This window comes from Hippopotamus amphibius, chromosome 6 (genome assembly GCF_030028045.1).
Source record: "Hippopotamus amphibius kiboko isolate mHipAmp2 chromosome 6, mHipAmp2.hap2, whole genome shotgun sequence".
In the NCBI taxonomy this organism is placed as follows: domain Eukaryota; kingdom Metazoa; phylum Chordata; class Mammalia; order Artiodactyla; family Hippopotamidae; genus Hippopotamus; species Hippopotamus amphibius.
The window spans coordinates 101,772,686-101,794,381 of record NC_080191.1 but is presented as its reverse complement, the minus strand read 5'-3'; the positions used below and the strand labels follow the sequence as shown (position 1 = coordinate 101,794,381).

The window sequence follows — 21,696 nt, the reverse complement described above, 5'->3', positions numbered from 1 at the left end:
CATCACAAACCTTACAGAGTTGGCAACCAAAACGCCCGTGGGCACAGACACGAGTGAGCCCGGGGAACTGGAAGCACATGGCAGCAATGCCCACCTCATACGTAGTAAAAACCCAAATTTAAAACATTACCTGAAAGCCCAACAAAAATCATGTTTGGCAAAATGCCTGAAGTGCTTGGGATGTGGGAAATTATGTTGGCCTTTATAATAAAAGCTGGAGCAAACCTGTAACTCAGACAGTGGCGGTGCACCGCTGGCCCAGAGCGTGAACCTTCTGTCACCCGTCTCCATGTCCCACATGGACACTTCATTGTTGCCCTGGACAGCTGAGGGGAACAGGCCAGAACGTTACTCGACAAGGTCTCCACTCTCAGGGATTCATGTCGTGGTAGAGGAAGTCAGCCTACACCCATTTCCATTTTCTCACATCCTGCAAGAAACACTCACAAATGCTTCTAAATAACACTATGACACTGCCATCACACTAGAGTGCAACAAAGAAATGTTTTTAATAGCCTACTCATCAATATTTACTGGTGTCCAGTGAGTGAACTGTAGGGTGGAAAGGCAAAGCAGAAACAGACTCTGACCTCAAGAAATCTACAGTCTAGAAGGAAAGAAAAAAACATAAAGTATAAGACAATGAGCACAGAGAGAATGCAAAGTCCCACCTGCACTCAGGAAGGAAAAGATCACACCCGGTGGGTGAGAATCGAGGCCTCCTCGTGGAGGTGCTGTCACTGGGATGGAAAGAACAGGTGAGGCTAGACAGACACAGGGGACCTGCAGCTCAGCTCAGGAAGGAGCAAAGCACACACACCCACGTCTGGATGCTGTGGTCCGACTGGAGCACACCTGTGATGGGAAGAGTGGAAGGAAAGGCAGAGGAAGATTCTAGGGAACAGAACCTGCTTCTCAAAGGTATTTTTCAGCAGGGGAGTGACAACACCCCAGACTCTTCATTCCTTCATTAATGTTTATTGAATCAACAATGCTTACTATGAACCAGTCACTGTCCTAGCCACTGAGGAAAAGAAGGCAAATGATGCAAAAAGATTTTTTTTTTTTCACTGAACTTATATCCTAGTGGTGACAACCCCCCAAAATGCAGAGGTCCTAAAGCAGCAATGTGCTTAGTTCAAGGGAAAGGCCAGGAAGCCCCTGTGGCTGGAGCCCTCTTTCACTGTGCTCTGTTTTACGATGTCTCACTTCCACACCTTTGTAAACAGCTCCCCTGACAATAAGTCCTCCTCAAATTATCCTACCTTGGGTAGGCCATCTGTTTCCTGCTGGAACCCTGATCAATCAAAAGGGTCAGTGAGGTAGCAGGGACAGATCCCATAAAGCCTCTGGACCATGGTGAGGAGCCTGGCTGCTACTTGAGAGCCACTGGAAGGTACTGAGCAGAAGAAAGAACAGTCTTAAAAGGTAAAAATAAAAGCAGGAGTTACAAGGATGTTGCACTAATAGGAACAAGAGATTATGGTTGTTTGGACGGGGGGGCAGTGATGGAAATAATAGAAGGTGCTCAATTCTGGACATATTTTACGACAGAACATGTAGAACTGGCTGATGGACTGGAAGTGAGATGAGAGAGGAAAAAGAACCAAGGACAACACCAGGCTTCCTCCTGAGCTTCAAGCCTAAAGAGCTGCCATTTCCTGGGAAAACACTGCAGGCAGAGCAGGCTTGTCTCGGGGGGAGGCAGTGGGTGGGGAGCTGGCAGGGAGGACACCCAGTGTTCAGCCGGGGCAGGTCGAGCTTCAGCTGGCTGTGAGACATTTTAGGGAAGATTTTAAATAGGCAGGTATAAAAATCTGAATAAATGTGATACTGTTTTGCCTGGGACTGGATATGCTCACACAGGGAGCCGGTGCAGAAGGAGAAGAAGAGGTTCAGACCAAGACGGGGCCCTGAGGCTGGCCACAGCTCAGAAGGAGGGAGAGGAAGAAGAACCGACAAATCCATCAACAGAAGAACCAAGAGAGTAATGTCCTCAAAGTCAGGTGAGGAAAGCGTTTCAAAGAGAGGAAATGATCAACCAACGAAGTGACAAGTCACGTAAGACACAGGCTGAGTCACGGCTATCGGGCCTGGCAGCATGGTGACCTTGACAGCAGCAGTGCACGAGATGGACTGTGTGGGTGGGAAGGGGCCAGAAAGGGCCTAGAGGCAGAAGGACCAGCGAAGCAACACAAGAATCACGAGAGCTGCCATTTATCAGGCACTCACTGTGTGCCGGGCTATGTGTGTCACGTGTGTCTTCTCAGTCTTACAGCTCTGCTAGATGAGTATCTTTAACCGCATTTACCAGTTGAGGAGAATGAGTTTCAAAGACTTGCCCAAGTGTCTTGCCCGAGAATCCACACAAGAAAATATGAACGCCCAACAAGAGAAAGGGAGGGAAGCTTGCAAGAAACTCAACAGAAACGGCAGCCGAGAAGGATGACTCGAGACCTCTAACATAGATTTCCAGGAAGAGGGCGGCAACTTTAGCAAAAACAGGGGACCTAGGAGAACGAGGACAAAGGGCGAGGAAACGGTGGTAGGCAGGAATGGAAGGTGGCGGTGTCACTGAGGAGACCATTCTGAAACATGATAAATAAGAAATGACAATGAGGTATCAGTGGTGGGAATTTCCATAATCAGAACTGAACAAAAGCAAGCATCTGGCTCACATGTAAAATGAAACTCTCAGAAAATGAGTCTGGGCAGCAGGGTATTCTGCACTTTCCAAGAAAGCCCCCCCCCCGATAGCCAGCCCTCCCTCTTCTCTTCTCCCTCTTACCTGCGATCACCCAGGACTGGTAGAGCGGGTGCATGGAGAGGCGCCGGATGCGGGCCCTGGAAGGGTGGCAGTGGCTGGAAATGGGCAGCTGGAACCGCATGTCCCAACATGCCATGGTGCCACTGCTTGTCCCTGAGAGGAAGAGAAGCCCAGAAGGTGACCACCCGTGAGGACGCACAGCAGGCTACATCACCTAGGGGCAACGCACGAGCTTCGTATGGATGTATGTTCAACCTGGCTTAGCTCGTTCTCACTAAGCTGCCCTCCCCAAACCCAGTTTCAGACAGCACCTTATACGGAAGATGCAAAGTACCAGCACGCTATGACAAGTCTGTCTAACGAAACGTGAGATGAATAGTTCATTAATTACTGACACTTTTAATTGCCAAAGGCATCCACAAAAATACCAGAAGAGAAGACATAAGTGAATCTGATAACTCAAAATGTTCAGACTACCTTAAGTACCCAGAGGTGGGTTACCGGCATTCAGTGACCACTTCACCAATCCCAAAGCAGCTCTGCAGCCGCCATCAGCTTTCAATCATTTCCACATGCCCTTTTCTCTGAAACATTCTGGAGACAGGCATGGATGGCCAATCACAGCAGAAATTGGGCTGAATGGCTGCATATTTGCCCATGACACCTTAAACCCCACAGAGAGAAGGTCCCCCATCCCAAAGAACACTGCCCACCCTAATCCCGAGATTAGTCTCCAATTCCAGTGGAGAGATAGGGGTGGGAAAAGACAAAGGGGCAGCGGATCCCGCTGTCACCCTGCCCCTCTCCAGGACAATGGCTCAAACAGCCACAGGAGTACTGGCTGCCCCCAGAGCTCACAGGGATGCGTGAGAGCCACGGGTGCCATGTGCTCATTTGCTGTGTGTGTAACAGTGCCTCTTCTAGGCCTGGCATATCTTCCTGCACGAGTGCAGTTTACTCACACAGAAGGCAAAGAAATAATGCATTTCCTATAAACTACATAAAAATAAAGGGCAGACACTTAATGTCACACATGCAAGTCAGGGAATCTAGAAACCAATATTCAAGCACAGCAGATGACAGTCCTTTTGAAAAAGAGTGCCAGGTGGGAATGAACAGCTCCAGCACCTTCTAAAGGGGCAGGTTCAGAGCCCTTGGGGAGAGAACGGTAGAGCTGAGAAGAGGAAGAAACAGGACCACAGGGTACACTGTCAGCATCTGAGGAGGGGGGCGGGGTGGGGGATCAGAAGGCGAGAAGCCACTGCTTAGCTCTTCTCCTGGGATGGTGCTTGTACCTCGTGAAGTCCTCAAGGCAGCCCTTGAAAGGATGAGCCCATCTGAAGATGAGGACACGAAGACTAAGATACTAAGAGCTGAGCAGCTTGCCCGTGGTTACTGGAATTTAAAACCGAGCGTGCCCAAATTCAAACGCTCTCATCCATAAACCAGGCCTGCTGCTTCCCTGGCAGAATAAGAAAATCTGATCACTGTAGTGATTACAGAGAGGCTCATTTAAGAACAAAGAGAAAGAGGAAATCGTTTCATGTGTTGGAATATTGATTTCACTCTTTCAAGTCTGTTTTTTAATGAAAAAAATTAAAATGCAAGTGATTATGACATAATAATTACAGGGGGGAAAAGGACGTGGGGGAAGATGACCAATGAAGGTAAAGGAAGGAGCTTTCCTAAGAGGGCCGTTCCAGACAGCGCCATCCAGACCCAGCCAAGGACCTGAGGGCAGCTCACCGATGCAGAGCCAGCACTGGTGGATGTCCACAGCAAAGGAGGTGATGAGGCCTGCCTTGAGGTCGTGCCTCAGCGTCCAGGCATTGCTGGAAGACCTGAGGTCCCAGCCCACCAGCGCACCGTTCACGGTGGCGTAGGCCAGCACGGACTGCGCCCCTGCGTTGAAGTGATGCATGTCCACCACGCAGCCGTCCTCCTTCTGGTCAAGGACTCTAAGGAGACACAGGTTAAAAGGCAAAGACTTTTCCAGTCACTAAAAACACAGCACCCGTCTCCACTGAAGATGAATCCATATTCTAACCACGGTCAAGAAGTGAAAAGATGATAGCTGAGCATTTTTTTTAAATTATTTTAGAATTACGGAAGAGTTGCAAAAATAGTTCACAAACATCCGTATATCCTTCACTCACCTTCCCCTCGTGGTAACACTTTACATAAACATAGAACGTTTATCAAAACTAAGAAGTTGACCTTGGTACAGTCCCCGGAAGGTACAAAGCAACGGCTGGATTTCACCAGTTTTCCCACTGGTGACCTAACGGCTCCGGACCAAGACACCGCCTGGCATTTAGCTGCCGCATTTCCTTTGTCGCCTCCACCTGTGACAGCGCCTCGGTCTGTCCTTTCACGACCTTGACGTTTCTGAATGTCATGTCACGTGTTCTCAAACAGACTGAGCTCGTGCCTTACTGGGAGACACTGAGCTGTGTCTCCGTGCACAGACGGGAGCACCTGCGGCCGCATGTGCTGACGTACCCTCCACTGCAAACAGTATTTTTTATTTTTCCATTTATAACTACTCTATTTTTAGAGGAAATGCTCTGCGGACTATGCAAAAACCTGTTTCTGTGTAAACTTCTGTCCACTAATTTTAGGATCTGAGGACAGGCCGTGCCAGTGGTCTTCTCTCTCCACCAGCCCGTCTAAGCTTACTAGGACGCTTCTGTACGGAAGAGCTGTCTCCTCTCCGTCAGCTCGTCTCTGTCTGCAGGCCTGGTGGACATTCATTCCTCTCCTCTGAGTTAGGACCCAGCACAGTCGCTGCACCCCGCTGCCCAGCTCGCTCCAAGTCCGGCCGTGCGACGCTCGGCCCAGGTGGCTCGAATGCCCTTCAGTGTGCTCTCACTGACCACTTCTGAACTTTCTGGCACCGGCTCTGGAATCAACCAGTTTCTCAAGGATCCCTGGTTCCTTTTATTAGAGAATGGTATTGAAAACCAAGGTCTGTGGGGCCCATTGCCATGGGGGTGCCCCTGTATCTAGTCCCTCTCAACGGCCAGAGCTAGGAAGTATATTCTGTATACCACCCTCATGCACGCTGACACGTCTCCATTTCTGTATCTATTCGTGTGTCTACATGTACGTGTGTGTATTTACACACGTGTCTATATGCATGCACATAGATACACATCACGGGTCACACTGATAGAGTCCATACTGATATCTCTCCACACCATGCTTCATTCTAGCCAACCCCTTTCCTTGTCGGTAATTTCTTTCCTCCAGTGAGAAACCTGGCTCTCATTATCTACATTTACTATTTATTCAACCTCAGTGAGCAAACAGAGTCATCCTGGAATTATTAAACCACATCCCTGTGAAAAACGACCAACGAGAATACAATGTTTGAACTCAGCTCCCTCCATCGTTAGCCCTGCAGCTCCCGCAAGTTGTTCAGCGGCCTCCTCTATTCCCCTTACTCTTTCTCATGACCATGTGATTCATCTGTACAGCAGTTAGATGACTGCCACAGACCAAGTCCACCTCTCCCCCGATATCCTGGTTGGTTGGTTATTTTTTAATGTTATACAGTAAAATTCTCTTCGTGGTATACAGTTCTATGCATTATGACAAATCCATTTCGTGTTATCTCCTACCACAGAACCACACATAGTCAACCCCTACTGCTACCCCCAACCTGTGGCAACCACAGAACTGTTTTCCTCCCTGTAACTTCATGTTTTCCAGAATACGTATAACTGGAAACATACAATATATAGCCTTCTCGGTCTGACCTCTTTCATTAGAAAAAAGGATTTAAGATTCTTTAATGTTGCTACATGAATCAATAGTTTGTTCCCTTTTACTACTGATAACAAAATAAAAAAGCATTACTGACTCCTTTTTAAGTACTATTCCACCCCTTGGATACACTTGTTTTTTTAAGCTGAGGCATTTTTAAACTAGAAAGGATACCATAAACACACCAGCCAGCCTCCTTGATCAGTATGTATCATGTTTTTGAACACGCTCCTACTTTAGCTTTATCAAGGGTCAACAAACTCTTTCGGTAAGGAGCCAGGTAGTAAATATTCTAGGCTTGGCAAGTCACATACATCTCTACTGCATAGTCTTTTTCTTTTTAACAACACTTTGAAAATGCAAAATCATTCTTAGTTTACAGGCCATACAGCCAGCTGTACTTGCCAGTTGTACTTTCAAACATTCTAACATGGATTATACTCCATAAAGTGATGAGGAAACGTCCAAATGCCAAATAAACTGTGAAAAGGTGCCACAGATTCTAGTTATTCAGAGCCCTGGCAACAGCTGAGTGGACTGAACGAAGGGCCTGTGTGCGGTTTCTTGGGAGCGCCCCTCTGTGCAGCAGTGAAAGCCAGGCATCCAGGCACAACCTCCCAATCTAGGGAGTCAGTGCTGCTCACGGTAAAAACTGTAACATTCGCAATGAAAAGTGCTGTCAGCTTGGAGGGTCTCCTGCACAAAACATACACACCGCTGCCAGGGGTCATCACACCGCACATTCTGCAACAGCTCTTTGTTAACTTACACAGAACTCCACAGGGATGCTGCTCTACAGCCACCCTCTGCTGAAATGCCTTTTTAGTTAGAGGTTATTATAATATGTCCTGGACAAAAGCTGCCCAAGTCTGTTTAGTGAATGTGTTAAAAATAACATATTTTAATTTGCAAAGGCAAAACAAAGTAATGAACAAACAAAAAATAAAACAGTAGAAATAATAAAATCTGAGCTGACCCAACAATCAGCCTCTTCTGCCTTAGCTATCCCCCCACCCCCACCCCGAAGAACGTGACTTACAATCCACTGAAACTGTAAGCATCTGCCCGTCCTGCGTCCCTCCTGTGGGTCCACCACTATGTCTGCCCCGCCCTACTTGACCACCCTGCTCTGGCTACATCTCGTATCACCCCCTCCAGGCCTTCTTCCTTATCCACCTGCAAGCTGGCACCTTGTCCCCATCACAGGGCACACTGCCACAATGCACTGAGATCATCTGTTCACTGGTCTGTCTCTCCCACTGGACTGTAGTTTCTTAGAGAGTATAACACATTGTATTCACCTCTGGAGTTTTCAGTGTGCAGCACATACTAGTCAGTTGAAAATTTGTTCTCATCTTTAAATATCGTACCTTGCATGTGTTTAATCTACAGGCAACCTCAACTTGTAAGAAGTGGAGGGAATTCTTAGATAAAACCAGCAAGGATCTTGCTTTTAACATGATAAGCAAATCATCCGACTAAAAGCTCCGCCCTGTGTTCCCAACAACTCCAGAGGTTTTAATGCCAAGTGACAAAAGCTGACGACACTTAAGTTTTCTTCAATGAAGAACACTCACATTTTCAAAATCAGCCAGCCAGAGTTGAGACAGAAGATGTAACTGACAATTAGGTTATTCAGACAGATTCCAGACTGGGATGGGCCACAAGTTCAAAGCTGCCCTTCTGACCTTTTGACAAATTGGCAGAAAGTAAGTATGCACACATAGTTTCCTGAAACTATGTGTGATAGATCTGAGTTGGAAATACAATATTATTTATTTCATGTGCTTAAAAAAAGAAGTACATTGTAATGGGCCTCAACTGACCCAAACTGTATTAGAGAGGGAGGGTTAAATTATCCTAGTACACTAAATGCAGTTTAAAAAACACAGAAGATAGACAGATACCTGCTTTGTAGAGGATGAATTTTAGGAGACTTGGGCAGCTTAGAGGCCTCAATTCCAAGAAGCTGGACAGCACCGTTGTCAGAAGCGATGGCTAAGTAGTGGGAACCCTGGCAGAACGTGAGCGTCTTCACACGTCCGCCAATTCGGCTATATGTAAGAATAGACCTGCACAAAAGAAAAGTAAGACTATGTTCCTGAAAAGCCACAAGGGTATTATTATTGCTGATATTAAATAGCCACACGACTAGTACCAAACAAAAAGTACTGCTCTGAGGTCCATTTCACTCCTTGACCTCGTAACAAAAACAATAATCCCTCTCAAAAGCACTGGTACAAAATCACCTTTTCTTCTGATATTTTTAAATGACCATTTTAACACACTTCTCTCCAATCACACAAAGACTGTTCCTCCTCCTTTCCAGCTGGAACACCCATACTTGTGGCCCTGACCCAGTTCTCCTTCCTCTCTGCAATTCTTTAAGCCCTGCTCTTACTCCTGCAGTTACTCTGTAATCCCTCAGATGCAGCCTGCACAGCAGGAAAGCCACTGGGCTTTGGAATCAAAGGGCTGAGTTCCACTACTGGCTACCCATGTGATCTAGGTCAAACCATTAACCTGCTCTGCATCTCAGTTTACTCATTTACAAAACAAGGGCTGCCCCACTTATCCAACTGGGACACAGTGCAGCTCAAATAACATATAAATCATAAAACATTCATTAATGTGCAATATTATTGTAATATTCAGTCTCTCCCACACACGCTGACCTCTCAAGCTGTCTATCCTCCTTCCTTAAACTCTCTGCCAAACTTCTTGACTGTGACCTACATGGGGTGCCTGCCTCCCATCATCACAAAGTCCCTCCTGCATTACCCTTCCCAAGGGCTGCACACTCAGCCTTCTGAGGGACCACTCCCTTAAAAGGCCATAAGCCCCTAATCACCAAATCTACTCATCTCTACCTTTTGTAATTTATTTAATTTTATTATACAAGTGAATACATATTACATATACAAAAATGATTAAAATACAGGAAAGAATACAGGAAAGTAAAAACATAACTCTACCACCCAGAGAGGAACACTATTGACATTCTGTTATATATGCTTCCAAAGTTTTCTATGCATATTACAATATATTCATATTTGCTTTTTAAATAAATATGGAATCACATTTTAGGTATTTTCAATTAATCATGCCTCTCTAGTTCACTTTTTCTTAATAGCAGCTTTGCTGAAATACAATTCGTATACCATAAAGTATAACATTTTCAAGTGTACAATTCAGTGACTTCTGTATCATGCATCACTACTTCATTTCTTCTTACGGCTAAATAATATTGCAGTGTATGGACACACCACATTTGTTTATCCGTTCAGTAGCTGATGGACACTGTGGTTTCTACTTTCTGGCTGTTATGAATAATGCTGCTATGAACACTCATTTATAGATTCTCATGTGAACAACTGTTTTCAACTCTCTATGGTTTATACCTAGGAGTGAAACTGCAGGGTTATAAGGTAACTCTATGTTTAGCACTTGAGAAACTGCCAAACTTTTCTCCAAAGTTGCTGCATCATTTTACATTCCTACCAGCAATGTACAAAGATGCCAATTTCTCCACATCCTCTCCAGCACTTGTTATTGTCTTTTTGATTATAGCCATTCTAGTGGGTGTGACATGGTAGCTCACTGTGGTTTTCATCTGCATTTCCCTAATGATGTGGAATATCTTTTTTGTATACTTATTGGTCCTATTTGGAGAGACATCTACAGCTACCCCATTTTATTCTTGGGGAACTGGTTCCGGGACCCCCAGCGGATTCCAAAATCAGTAAATGCTCTAGCCCCTTACAGCTGGCCCTCTGTATCCAAGGGTCCCATATCCAGAGAAAATATTCTACCCATGTTTGGCTGAATCTGCAGAACCCACAGATATGAAAGGCTGACTCTATTTGACAGTTTTTGCCAGTGTTCTCACTGTTTTTATGGAGAAACAGATTTTTGAAAGTCCTTACTTTGCCATTCTAAAATCAGAAACCCTACATGGGTTCTTAAACCTACTTCTCAAACCTATATTTTCATACACTATATCAATATATTCTATATCAAATAAATTCATTTCCACAAAAAATCACTTATCCATTTTGACCCCTACTGCTGAACCTTTAGTTTGCTTCCAGTTTTTTACAATTAAAAAGAAAGCCAGTCTGAACAGCCTTAAAAATAAATCTCTGAGTTTATTCTCCTTAGAACATGTACATCATAAAGGCTTGTAATACCTAACTCCGAGAGCCTCCCAGGGACTGTGGATGTATGGACTACACTCCACCCAAGGGCACTGTGTGAGAATACCGGATTACTTTACTAGGCTTTCAGGCCACTGGGCTCTTTTACCGCACTTGAGAGCTGCTTTCTAAACCCTCCCTTCTGCTGCAGTATGGCATAAATTACATGGTTTCTTCTCTTTTCTTTTCAGACTACTCTCTTCCTGTCCCCAAAAATTCAATTTTGTAAAATCGGGCCTTAGGCCTCCTCAGGTCTTTATAGCCCTTCACTCCAGGGCTATAAAGCCATACCACTCAAAAATGTTAACTTCCAACACCCTCTGTGACTCTAAAATATGTAATCCTAACACGGATAACTTTCTTACACATGCTTCATACTGTTTCAACTCTTCATTGGGACAAAACTCCACTTTGATGTTTTACCATCAAATTCAGCAAGTAGCAAATACATCGATCTTCCCTAAAATTGAGAAGCTAAATAAGCCAAAAATGGGGTAGCACAAAAAGCATGTATGGAAAATACAATTTAGAATACTACAAAGGATTAAACTGAAAAAAATCTAAGTTTAGAAAAACAGCAATTTTTCAAGAATTAGTCCCAAGTGACAAACTAAAAGTTTAACTCAAATAAGAAAGAAGATGGCATAGCCAAGATCCAGATGGCCTACATCACCAATTCAAATTCAACGAGAAAGGCAGAACTGGAAACTGGGTGGTCAGCCAACATAATGCATATGGGAAAAGCCTCGACAGTCAGAATGTACTAGTAAAATTTCCTAAGAAAACATAATACCACTTTTGCTGCTCTTTCCCAGCCACCAGCTGCTCCCCACACGGTTCTGGCAGTAACAATGGTCTCATTCTCCCTCATCAGCTCACAAAGGCGTGTGAGGGCAACACTTTCTATTCCCTTCCCCTCTTCCCCTCCCTGGACCTGGAATGAAGCACCTCCAAGCCAAGGCCCACTGCAGTCCACAAACAAGAGCAGGTGTTACAGCAAAGCAAGAGAGCAGCTGTGGCCATAGGAAACCCAATCTCCTAATCATCATACAAACTTCCCAAAGACTGCACTTACTGTCAGCTAAACTGCCACATTTTCTGGTATACCAGTCTAAAATATGACACTGGGATACAGAAGGCATGGCTCTGTGATAAAAATCATTTGGAATTAACAAGAGAGGTTTTTGCAGAGTTAACCAATGATTCCAAGTTTTTAGTTAAGAGGTTTACTCAAGTCAATTAAACTTACCCTCCTAATAAAAGCAACAATGAATGCAACTAATGATGATAACAACAAAGAACCATTTGGAAAATAATTATCACAAGAGGTTTTTAAAATATTAATCAAAATGCTAATAATGGTGCGGGAAAACCAAAAGAATGGCTGTAGGCAGGGAGGAGGCAGGGATTTTATGCAGAGGAACATGAGGGAACGTTCTGGTCTGCATCTTGAGAGTGGTTTAAGTTGCACAGGTGTGTGTATCTGCTGGAACTCATGGAATGGTTAGATCTGTGTACTTCACAGCATACAAATTTGATGCCAAAAAAGAAAAGGAGAACTATAAAGAAATGTTAACAATATGCATGCTAGTTTTCAGGGGAAATGTCCTGATGTCTGCAACTCACTTTGAAATACACTTTTAAAAGATTAACTGATAGCAAGATGGATAATTATATAACATAGCAAATATAGTAAAATTATTTAGAATCCTGCAGCAAGCATATGTGTGTTCACTGGAAAACAACTTTTCTTGAAGTTTGAAAATTTCATAAAGTAATGACAAAAAATTGCTACATGGAACCAGGACTCTTCTACTGGTTTTGATTTACGCTCCGCCAACAGAGAATGAACACGAAAAATAATTAAGCATGTTGTAAAATATAGAGCTCTTTTTAAAAAATAAACAGAACAAAATCATAGCTTGGTACGGAATAAACTTCTGAATTATCTTACTTTTTCAAAGATATTTTGTTGTTTGACCATTTTGTGGTTAGCCATGGCCAATGAAGTGATAACAAGAAAAGCACCAAAGATTCCCCATATCTTTTCATGTACTTAAGATTCAATTTTGATTTCTAGTAGCTTTCTGGGCCCAGACCAAACTAGGCACAGAACAAATATGAATATCAAGTAGGGACATAACTATAAAGCAGTACAAATCTAAAATACTTCTTATAATCCCACTTCTCATAATCACATCATGCATATTTGAAGAGTCTTAAAGATTTCAAGTAATAATTACCTCTCTTGACTGTTCATGGTACACTATGTGTTGTCCTTACACAGCTGGCCACCCCCTCATTTTCCGACTTTTCTCCTGCTCATACTCCCTCTAACCCAGCGGTCCCCAACCTTTTTGGCACCAGGGACCAGTTTCGTGGAACACAATTTTTTCCACGGACGGGGCGGGGGGGCGGGTTCAGGCAATGATGTGAGTGATGGGGCAGCAGATGAAGCTTCGCTCGCTCGCCTGCCGTTCACCTCTTGCTGTGTGGCCCGATTCCTAACGGGGCTGGGGACCCCTGCCCTAGCCCACTCAGCAAATACACCCAGAATCTGATCATTTCCCACTACTTCCCCCCTCACTCAAGTTACAGAGAAGGCTCCTAATGCTTCTGCCCTGCACCTCTTCAGTCTATTCTCAACACAAGAACCAGAGTAATTCTGTTGAAGTTTAACTCAGACTACGTCTCTCCACTGCATGGAACCATCCAAAGGCTCCCATCTCACTCAGAGTCCAAGTCCAAGTTCTTCACAACAGCCTGCAAGGCCCTGTGTAACTCGGCCCTCCGACCCTCCTTCTTGCTCTCACAGACCTTTTCTGCTCTTCCTCAAAACATGCTAGACATCTTTCTGCCTCTGAACCTCTGAAGCCCGTTTCCTCTGCCTAGAGTGCTCTTCCCCAAGACATCCGCATGGTGTTTTTTCTCACCTTTGTCAGGTCCTTCCTTAAATGACATCTTCTCCGTGAGGCAGTCTCTAGCCAATTTCTTTAAACTCTACTCTACCCCACCTACTGCATTCTCTATCCCTCTTTTTAGCTATATTTTCCTCCATAACATATTTTACCATCTAATACACTATATGTTTTACTTATTTACACTGTTTATTGTCTGTCACTTCCCACTAGAAGGAACACACCACAGAACATGTATTTGTGCCCATTTATCATTACTGTATCCCTGGTACCTAAAACACCACCTGTCACGGAATGAGCACTCAGTAAATATCTGCTGACTGAATGAATGAATGGATGGATGGATGGACTCTCCCCCTATGCACAGGTTACCTGGTGGTGGTGGTCTTCCCCTCCATCTTCTGACTGTTCCAGATTTTCACTGTGCCATCGTTTGAACATGTGGCAAAAAGTGAATGTTCGTCAGAGACTCTAATGCAATTCACAGCAGATTTGTGTTCATGAAGATGTGCAACTAGTAGCCCCTTAGGCCGCCACCCTAAGGGAAAACAAAGGAGTGTGTCTTAAGCCGCAGTTTACAAATACAATCTTCCCCTCACCCCCAGCTACAAGCACCAATAGCCAACAGGAGAACAATCACAGGAACTAAACAAAGTGTCCCAACAGCTAGCCAATACAGAGTGGCCTACTGGACATCGACAGATACTACCACCTCTGGAGGAAGACACCCACGCTCGAGTAGCCTTAGAAAGACTGCACTGGGCCCTTCTCCAGCATCTGAGAAGGCACAATAGTCACCTGCTACCCAGAAAAACCCAGACTACTTGCTCAATAGCAAGAGGTAATGACTACCCTGATTTAGAGAACTCAGGCACTAGGGAGGCAGCCCAGTCCTGAAAGCCTCAAAGACCCAGATCCAACACACCTTCATGTGTGAACTTGGGGTACTTACTTAAACTCTGCGAGTGTCAATTTCCTCAAATGTAAAATAATGGGGAAATTACTTAACCCAAAGGACGACTGTATGGGTAAACGAGATAAAAAGAGTCTAACACCATCCCAGGCCCACAGTAAACACCCAATTTTACTTCTTCTCTACCTGCTATCATTTATTCTATGATATCAACAGGTTGGTATAAACAGTATTATACAGTATAGCCTCAGAATGCCCAAGAATTTTCTAGGACTTTCTTTACGACATCTATATACTTCTGTCCATGTATATTCTTTCTGTCTAATCAATTTCCTCTAATAAATTACAAATTCCCTGAGGCCAGAGACTATGTCTTATCCACTCCGAATCATTAACAATACCTAGCATAGGTCTTTACATATAACAATCTTCAATGTTTGATGAATAAACTTTTATATTAGGCATAACATTTAATAACATTTAACACTGATCAATTTTAAAATAAAACCAAACAGAAAGCTATGATGAAGATTATACTGTATTGGGAGCAGCACTGTGCCTAATTAAGTAATAATAGTCATTTTAAAATCAACTTATTTCTTTTACCAAGAAACAAAGTGAAATCAAACCTGGTGTACTCAATGACAGAAAAATACGTTTCCCCTTGGATCTCCAGAGCACATGTGTGGAAAGGACAGCTGAATGTGATTTCTAAGGAGGCTATGCTGGATTTCAGAATAATCAAAACACTTTGCCATGAAGTCTAGATAATCGAGCAGCCTAGGCTGAACATTTTTGCCCCAGAGAAAATCAATTTCACACAACCACTCAAGTGTGGAAAGAAAAAACCAAAAGTCCAACAGTCACTGCACATTTCCTGAATCACAAAATCTGACACCTTTTCTGGGATTACTGAATAAAATGTATAGCTCCACTTAAGTATAAAATGCCACTTATAAAGACAGATTCTATTGTAAAATAGTGCATGGTCAACTTTTTCTGTTTTTAAAGAAGGGCTGGTAAATCATATTGTACTATATTACAGAAACAAACATTCCAGGATATTTATTTTCAAAAAAAAAAAATTCATGTGACTAAAGATGCCACTTACCACTTAAAAATATTTCTGAAATCTTTAAATCATTGCTCTCCACCAGCATTTTCCCTGAGTTCACAATGGAAGCCCATGGGAATTCACATGTTTCAGTCTCTACACATAAGCACACTATACCTTTCTTCTCATTCTCAAGTTGCATTTTTTTTTACTAAAATCTATACAAAAACTCATTAAAAATGTTTTTAAAAATTTGCTAATCCAATATCAAAGACTAGCTCCACCACATAACACTAGGCATGTCACACAATTTTCATCTGAAATATCTCTAGGTTTCTTCTAAATCTTCTCAGAATACAGATGTGTTTTCCCCAAAATCTTAACGTTGATGATTGCTAAGTGATGGTTACAGGTGATTGTTTTCTTTTTAAAGGACCCATTATTTTCTAAATGTTTTTACCTTTTTTTAAGAAAATTAATAGTTATTAAACCCTTCAGAAATTAGAAGCCAGAGTTTACTTGGAGAAGCCTGACATTCAATGAGAAACACATGACATTAGGCTGGCAGGTAACACCTAGCGCTGTAAGTGGGGAACCTGGACCACAGACAGGATGAAAGGCACTGTCAGAGCTAAGAAGATCCAAACGTCACAAACAATGACTGGGGGTTTCTCACTTATTGGTTCTTCCTGTGGGCTTTCAAAGCACGCCTGGTAACTGATGATCAGCTTCCTCATCAGCTTCCAGGCTCTGGCACCTGGGCTGGAACACAACTACTTATCGAGGGCACATTTACCAGGTGGTGGCGGTTTACTCTCCCACTCAGCATTTTCCATCATCTGCTTCGCTATCCTCTCGGCATTACACTGCTCCCGTTTCTGTTGTATGAGCTGCTGAAGCTCAGTTTTACACGTTGTGATCCGAATCTGGTAGGTGGACGGTAAGACTGTACTACTTAAAACCTGTACTGCTGGTTTTCTATTTTGGACATTTGTCACTTCTGGAACCTGCAAAACAAAAATAATTATGGGTATCTGTGTCACAAGCGAAGTGTATTCGATGATAAAAAAAATGTACCCAAGTTCTCTCCATTCATTACACCGGCCTTTTGTCCTTATTAATATACCAATTTAAAAAAAAAAATACCAATTTTTAAATCCATTTAAATAAAATGACACTTTTTTCAATGAAAATCTAGTTAAAGTGAAGTTTAACCACAAGTTCCAATGCTCTATATTTTGAAAAAATTATCAATGTAGCAATAACAGTAAACAAAAATCTCATTAATTTAAATGAAAAGCAAAAAGAATTTTAATTTATCAGTTGGTCACATTTTAAAACTAAAATATAACTGGATAGGGAAGAGTTACCTCAAATTACAAACTTACTTCAAATATATCAAAATCATGACATTTCTCACACAGGGCAAACTTCGGGCTTCTCTTCCCAGAAGTATTTTTGCTATTTTACAGATATAACTATGTTATATTAGAGGAAGAATAAAAGATTTTAAAGATTCACTGCAGAATCATAGTTCATAATGACATCTTCAACCCACAGTTTCAGACCACTTTATTGGTGAACACTCTAAAACGAGACCTTTTTGGTGCTGTCAATACTAGATTTTCCCTTGGCTATAAAGTTAAAGATAAACCTCTCTTAGAAAGAAATATGTCCTCCCCAAAGGACAAGTCACTGTATTGATTTTTCCGGTACAGTACACAGCAAACAGCAAATACCCAAAACAGTAGAACGGGATCCAAAAACACCACTGCCTGGAAAACAATACCTGTGGAGAAGTTGACAAGGGGACACAAATGCCGGCAGAGGACTCAGAACGAGGCGGCTTCCCAGCCTGAATCACCTCCTGGTCACTCCCTTTAGGCAGGGCCTGTGGGATGCTTGGTGGTTCCAGTGACCCAAACATGCTTTTCCACTCTTCATTTACATTTGAGTCTTGTTTTACATGTTTTCTAGCTATGAAAAAAGATTCAGAATAATCTGAAGGAAGCCTCCACAACAAATAGAAGCCTCTACAACAAATAAGTGCTTTCATTGCTCTTTGGGTGGGGAGGGATAGCAATGGACTTCGTGTGCTATTTGTTCTTTACGATGGCCAATTCATTTATATTTACATATAAACTTGGGAGCTCTCATTTCATTTTAGGGCAGATGGACAGTTGTACTTTCAACAGTGTTAATAATTAGACCTAATTGCTTCCTAGTTTCCCAAGGCTAGTTCAATTTCAAGTAATCACATTATCTGAAGAACCAACAATAAAAACAACTTTTTCAAATGTCACCACACTGCTAAATATGACCTCTCCATGTCCAGTATCAGTTACATGGGGGGGGCGGGGAGAGAATAAAAAGTCAATTACAATACAGTTACCTCCTGACTACAGATAGATGACAAACCCTTTTTTAAAAAACTTTGATTACAAAAAGTACATTAAGTAACCCAAAGTTTTGGCATTACAAATATGTAACATGAATTGCCCCCATAACTTTGTAAACCTCATAAACTATAAAGTTGTATGATATATTACTATATTATTTTGCAAAAATAAAATAACACATGCTGTCTCACAACTTGCTTTTTCTCCTACTTAACTAAATACACTGAACATTTAACCATTCTCCTATTAATGGACATTTCAATTATTCCTTTTTTCATTGAGAACATTCTTAAACATACTTCTTCACATGTCTGTCAGCACTTCTATGAGAAATTTCCAAAACTGAAAATGGTGAGTCACATAGTGGAAAAAAAAGAATATGTTCAATTTATAATCTCACCAACAGTGAGTGAAAATGCCCATTTCCCTGCCCCCTTGCTACCACAGGCATCATCCGTCTCTGCTAATCATACAGGTAGAGAATGGCATCTCGTTTCTATTTGCACTCATTTAACTGCTGACCTTTCAAACGTGTGTATTTCTATTCTTCTTATCACTTGTATGTTCAAATCCTTCACTATTTTTCTTTTGGATGCTTGCAGTTTTTCTTATTAACCTGTATGAATGCTTCACATTTTATGGCTATAAACCGTTAATAATTAAGTTGCAAATACTTTATTCCAAGTTCAGCAGTTAGTGGGTTTTTTTAATGTAATTCATCAGCTGCTCTCAAAATCTGATACTGGGATAGAGGAATTTTAAAAGGCAAGTAATTGAAAGTGAGTGTATCTCCAAAAAGGGAAGAATGCATGAGATCTTAAAACCCTCACACAATCAATGTCAATGTAGCTGTCACAAGAGCCAAGTGTTTTAAACCTCAAGACTTCAAATGGTGAAGATGTCTCTGGTCTCTCCTTTGCAAGACTATTCCTTTCAATTCACTGGGTGTTACCTACTAGTAACAAGCTAGGAAACTTTACCTCATTTTATACAGACTATTGGCCTTGGGCTGGTGTTTCAAAGATTAAAAAACAGACTTTAATCTTCATATACTTCCACAGAGGCAAGAGGAGGGCTTTGGAGTCAGGCTTTGTTTGGTTTGAATTCTAACTCTGACACATACAGACCCATGAATTTGAAAGATTACTTAATTTCTTAACTATTAGTCTACTTCTCCACTTTTCCTCCCCCAAATCTTCCTATTATATAATGGAGTCACTCACTCACTGTATTTTAAAGTTCTAATAAGCTAAAACTAGCCTTATGAAATAACTATCAATAACAAGCTAAACATACACACACATAAATGTACTAACCTCGCTTGTCATCTGGTTCCTGTTTGGTTTTAACAAGATCAACTTGTCTCCCAGTTATGCCTAAAGCTGCCAAGTCAATTACACCTTTCTGACTACTGTCGTGAAGATGGCTCTGGTCCACTATATTGGCCTTTGCTTTGTTAGATTTCATCATGAAGTCTTTCAGTGCCAAAAGTTTGTCTTCCTCTTCCTCCGTCATTCCCTAAAACCAAATAAAACCATATGTCCTAGATTTCTTTTGCAAGTAATTTTTTTTTGCAAATGACAGGCAAATGTAAGTGACACACCCACCAGCATTCTAGTTAAACAAAGATGCCTGCAGTCAGGCTGCCTCGGTTCACAATCTAGCCCCATTACTTACAACCTGTATGACCCTGGGCAAGCTAACCACTTTCTCTGGACCTCACCCATATTATAAGGTTATTATCAAATTCTAATAAGTTAATTCACCCAAGACACTTAGAACACTTCAAATGTCTGACAGCTAATGAATACTAATTAATTTAAATAATGAATTCAATGTGCAACTTAAATATTCTGGGACATGGAACAGTTCTGCATTTTCTTAACTTTCCAACCATCCACAGACTCCTCTAGAATGTATTTATTATACAAAGAAAATAAAATGACAATTCCCTATGGCCTCAATCTACAATCCCTCTAAAACTGGAGTTTAAGGTAACAGTCACAATCCACTGGCACAAGAGGACACAAACTCTACAAAGTCAGAAAGCAAAGAAATACTTAAATAAAATAACATCAAAGTATCGATACAATAATTATAAGGGATCCTTGACTGAATTTTTTCCAATATTAACCTGAAATTCATTTATTTACACTTCTCCTCCTAAAATTTGCTTAGACAATCTTACAGCTGAGGTAAGAGTCCTCACTCTTTTTTTAGTCTATGTTTCAGCTCACAAGAAGGAGGGCTCTGCTTTAGTCCACACAAGGGAAGGTCATCATAAGGCCATAACGAAGGCTGAAATGGAGAGATACCCCAACCTGAACATACTCTGCTGAGCTCTGAACATACTCTGCTGAGCAAAAGCAGCCACACACAACGTTACAAATCGTATGATCCCATTTACATGAAATATGCAAAAAAGGAAAATGCATAGAAACACAAAGTAGATTTGCGGTTGCCAGGGGAAGAAGCAAATGGGGAATGACTGCTAACCGGAATGGGGTTTCTCTCTGGGCTGATGAAAATGTTCTGGAATTAGACAGCGGTGATGGTTTCACAATTTTGTGAATACACTAAGAACCACTGAATTGTACACTTTAAAAAGTGAATTTTATTGTGTGTGAATTATATTTCAATAAAAAATGTTAGAAGTGCACCATTAAAAAAAGAAAAAACCCTGACCAAGGACATTACGAGAAAGGAAAACTGAAGAACAAGTCATTCACAAGTCTAAACGAAAAAATATTAAAAAAAAAAATAAGTATCAGCAAAGGAAATCCAGACTGTATAAAAATATATTTTGCATAATATTTATATTACTTTATATTATTTATATATTATGAATTTACATTTATTATTTTTATATTTTACAATAAAAATGTACTTAAATATAAATACAATATGATAAAGTTGTGAATAGTCCAAAAATCTAGGTATAAAAGGTTGATATGACATAGAAAAACCAGTATAGTTAACCACATTAACAGAATATAAAAGAAAAACCATGCAATGATCTCAACAGATAAAGACATTTGATAAAATTTAATCTTCTTCCATGATAATCCTCTTAGGAAGCCAGAAATAGAAGGGAATTTCCTTAATCTAATAAAAAAATTGTACAAAAACAACTATTAACAAATATCACATTAAACAGCATAATGTTGAGAGTCTTCCCTCTGAGATGAGAAACAAGACAAGAACACCCACTATCACAAGTTCCATTTACACTACACTGAAAACCCTCCTCATTTAAATAAGGCAAGGAAAACAAAGGATTCAGACTGGAAAAAAGTGAATACTGTTACTACAATTCACACATGATAGGACTGTGAATGTACAAACTCAAAAGAAGCACACAAGCAAGTTATTTGCTGGATACAAGATCAGCATGCAAATTTTTTTCTATATACCAGCTGCAAAAACAACTTTTTAATATACCAATTATAACAGCATTAAAAGTCAAATACCCAAAATACTTATAATAAAAGATGCATAAAGCTCTACAAAGTAAACCATAAAACATTATTGTGATAAATTAAAGATCTAACTAATTAAATGAAAACACATACCATGTTCATGGACTGGAAGGCTCGCTGTCAAGATCTGATTCTCTCCTATAGGTTCCTACACAATCTCAATCAACATACCAACATTTTTTTTTTTAATAAAGTGACAAGA

At 41.5% G+C, this 21,696-nt stretch overlaps 1 protein-coding gene across 1 annotated transcript in view; it reads right to left on the bottom strand.

Annotated features, from left to right (window-relative positions):
• PIK3R4 (phosphoinositide-3-kinase regulatory subunit 4) overlaps positions 1 to 21,696 on the bottom strand; it is a 64,497-nt gene that overhangs the window by 2,644 nt on the left and 40,157 nt on the right. Inside the window, exons 10-17 of the mRNA XM_057738871.1 lie at positions 19,332 to 19,533; positions 17,406 to 17,593; positions 16,413 to 16,623; positions 14,022 to 14,187; positions 8,443 to 8,607; positions 4,514 to 4,725; positions 2,789 to 2,920; positions 226 to 326 (exon numbers count right to left, since the gene is read on the bottom strand). Of these exons, the coding sequence (XP_057594854.1) occupies positions 226 to 326; positions 2,789 to 2,920; positions 4,514 to 4,725; positions 8,443 to 8,607; positions 14,022 to 14,187; positions 16,413 to 16,623; positions 17,406 to 17,593; positions 19,332 to 19,533 (1,377 nt within the window). The remainder of the gene's footprint in view (positions 1 to 225; positions 327 to 2,788; positions 2,921 to 4,513; positions 4,726 to 8,442; positions 8,608 to 14,021; positions 14,188 to 16,412; positions 16,624 to 17,405; positions 17,594 to 19,331; positions 19,534 to 21,696) is intronic.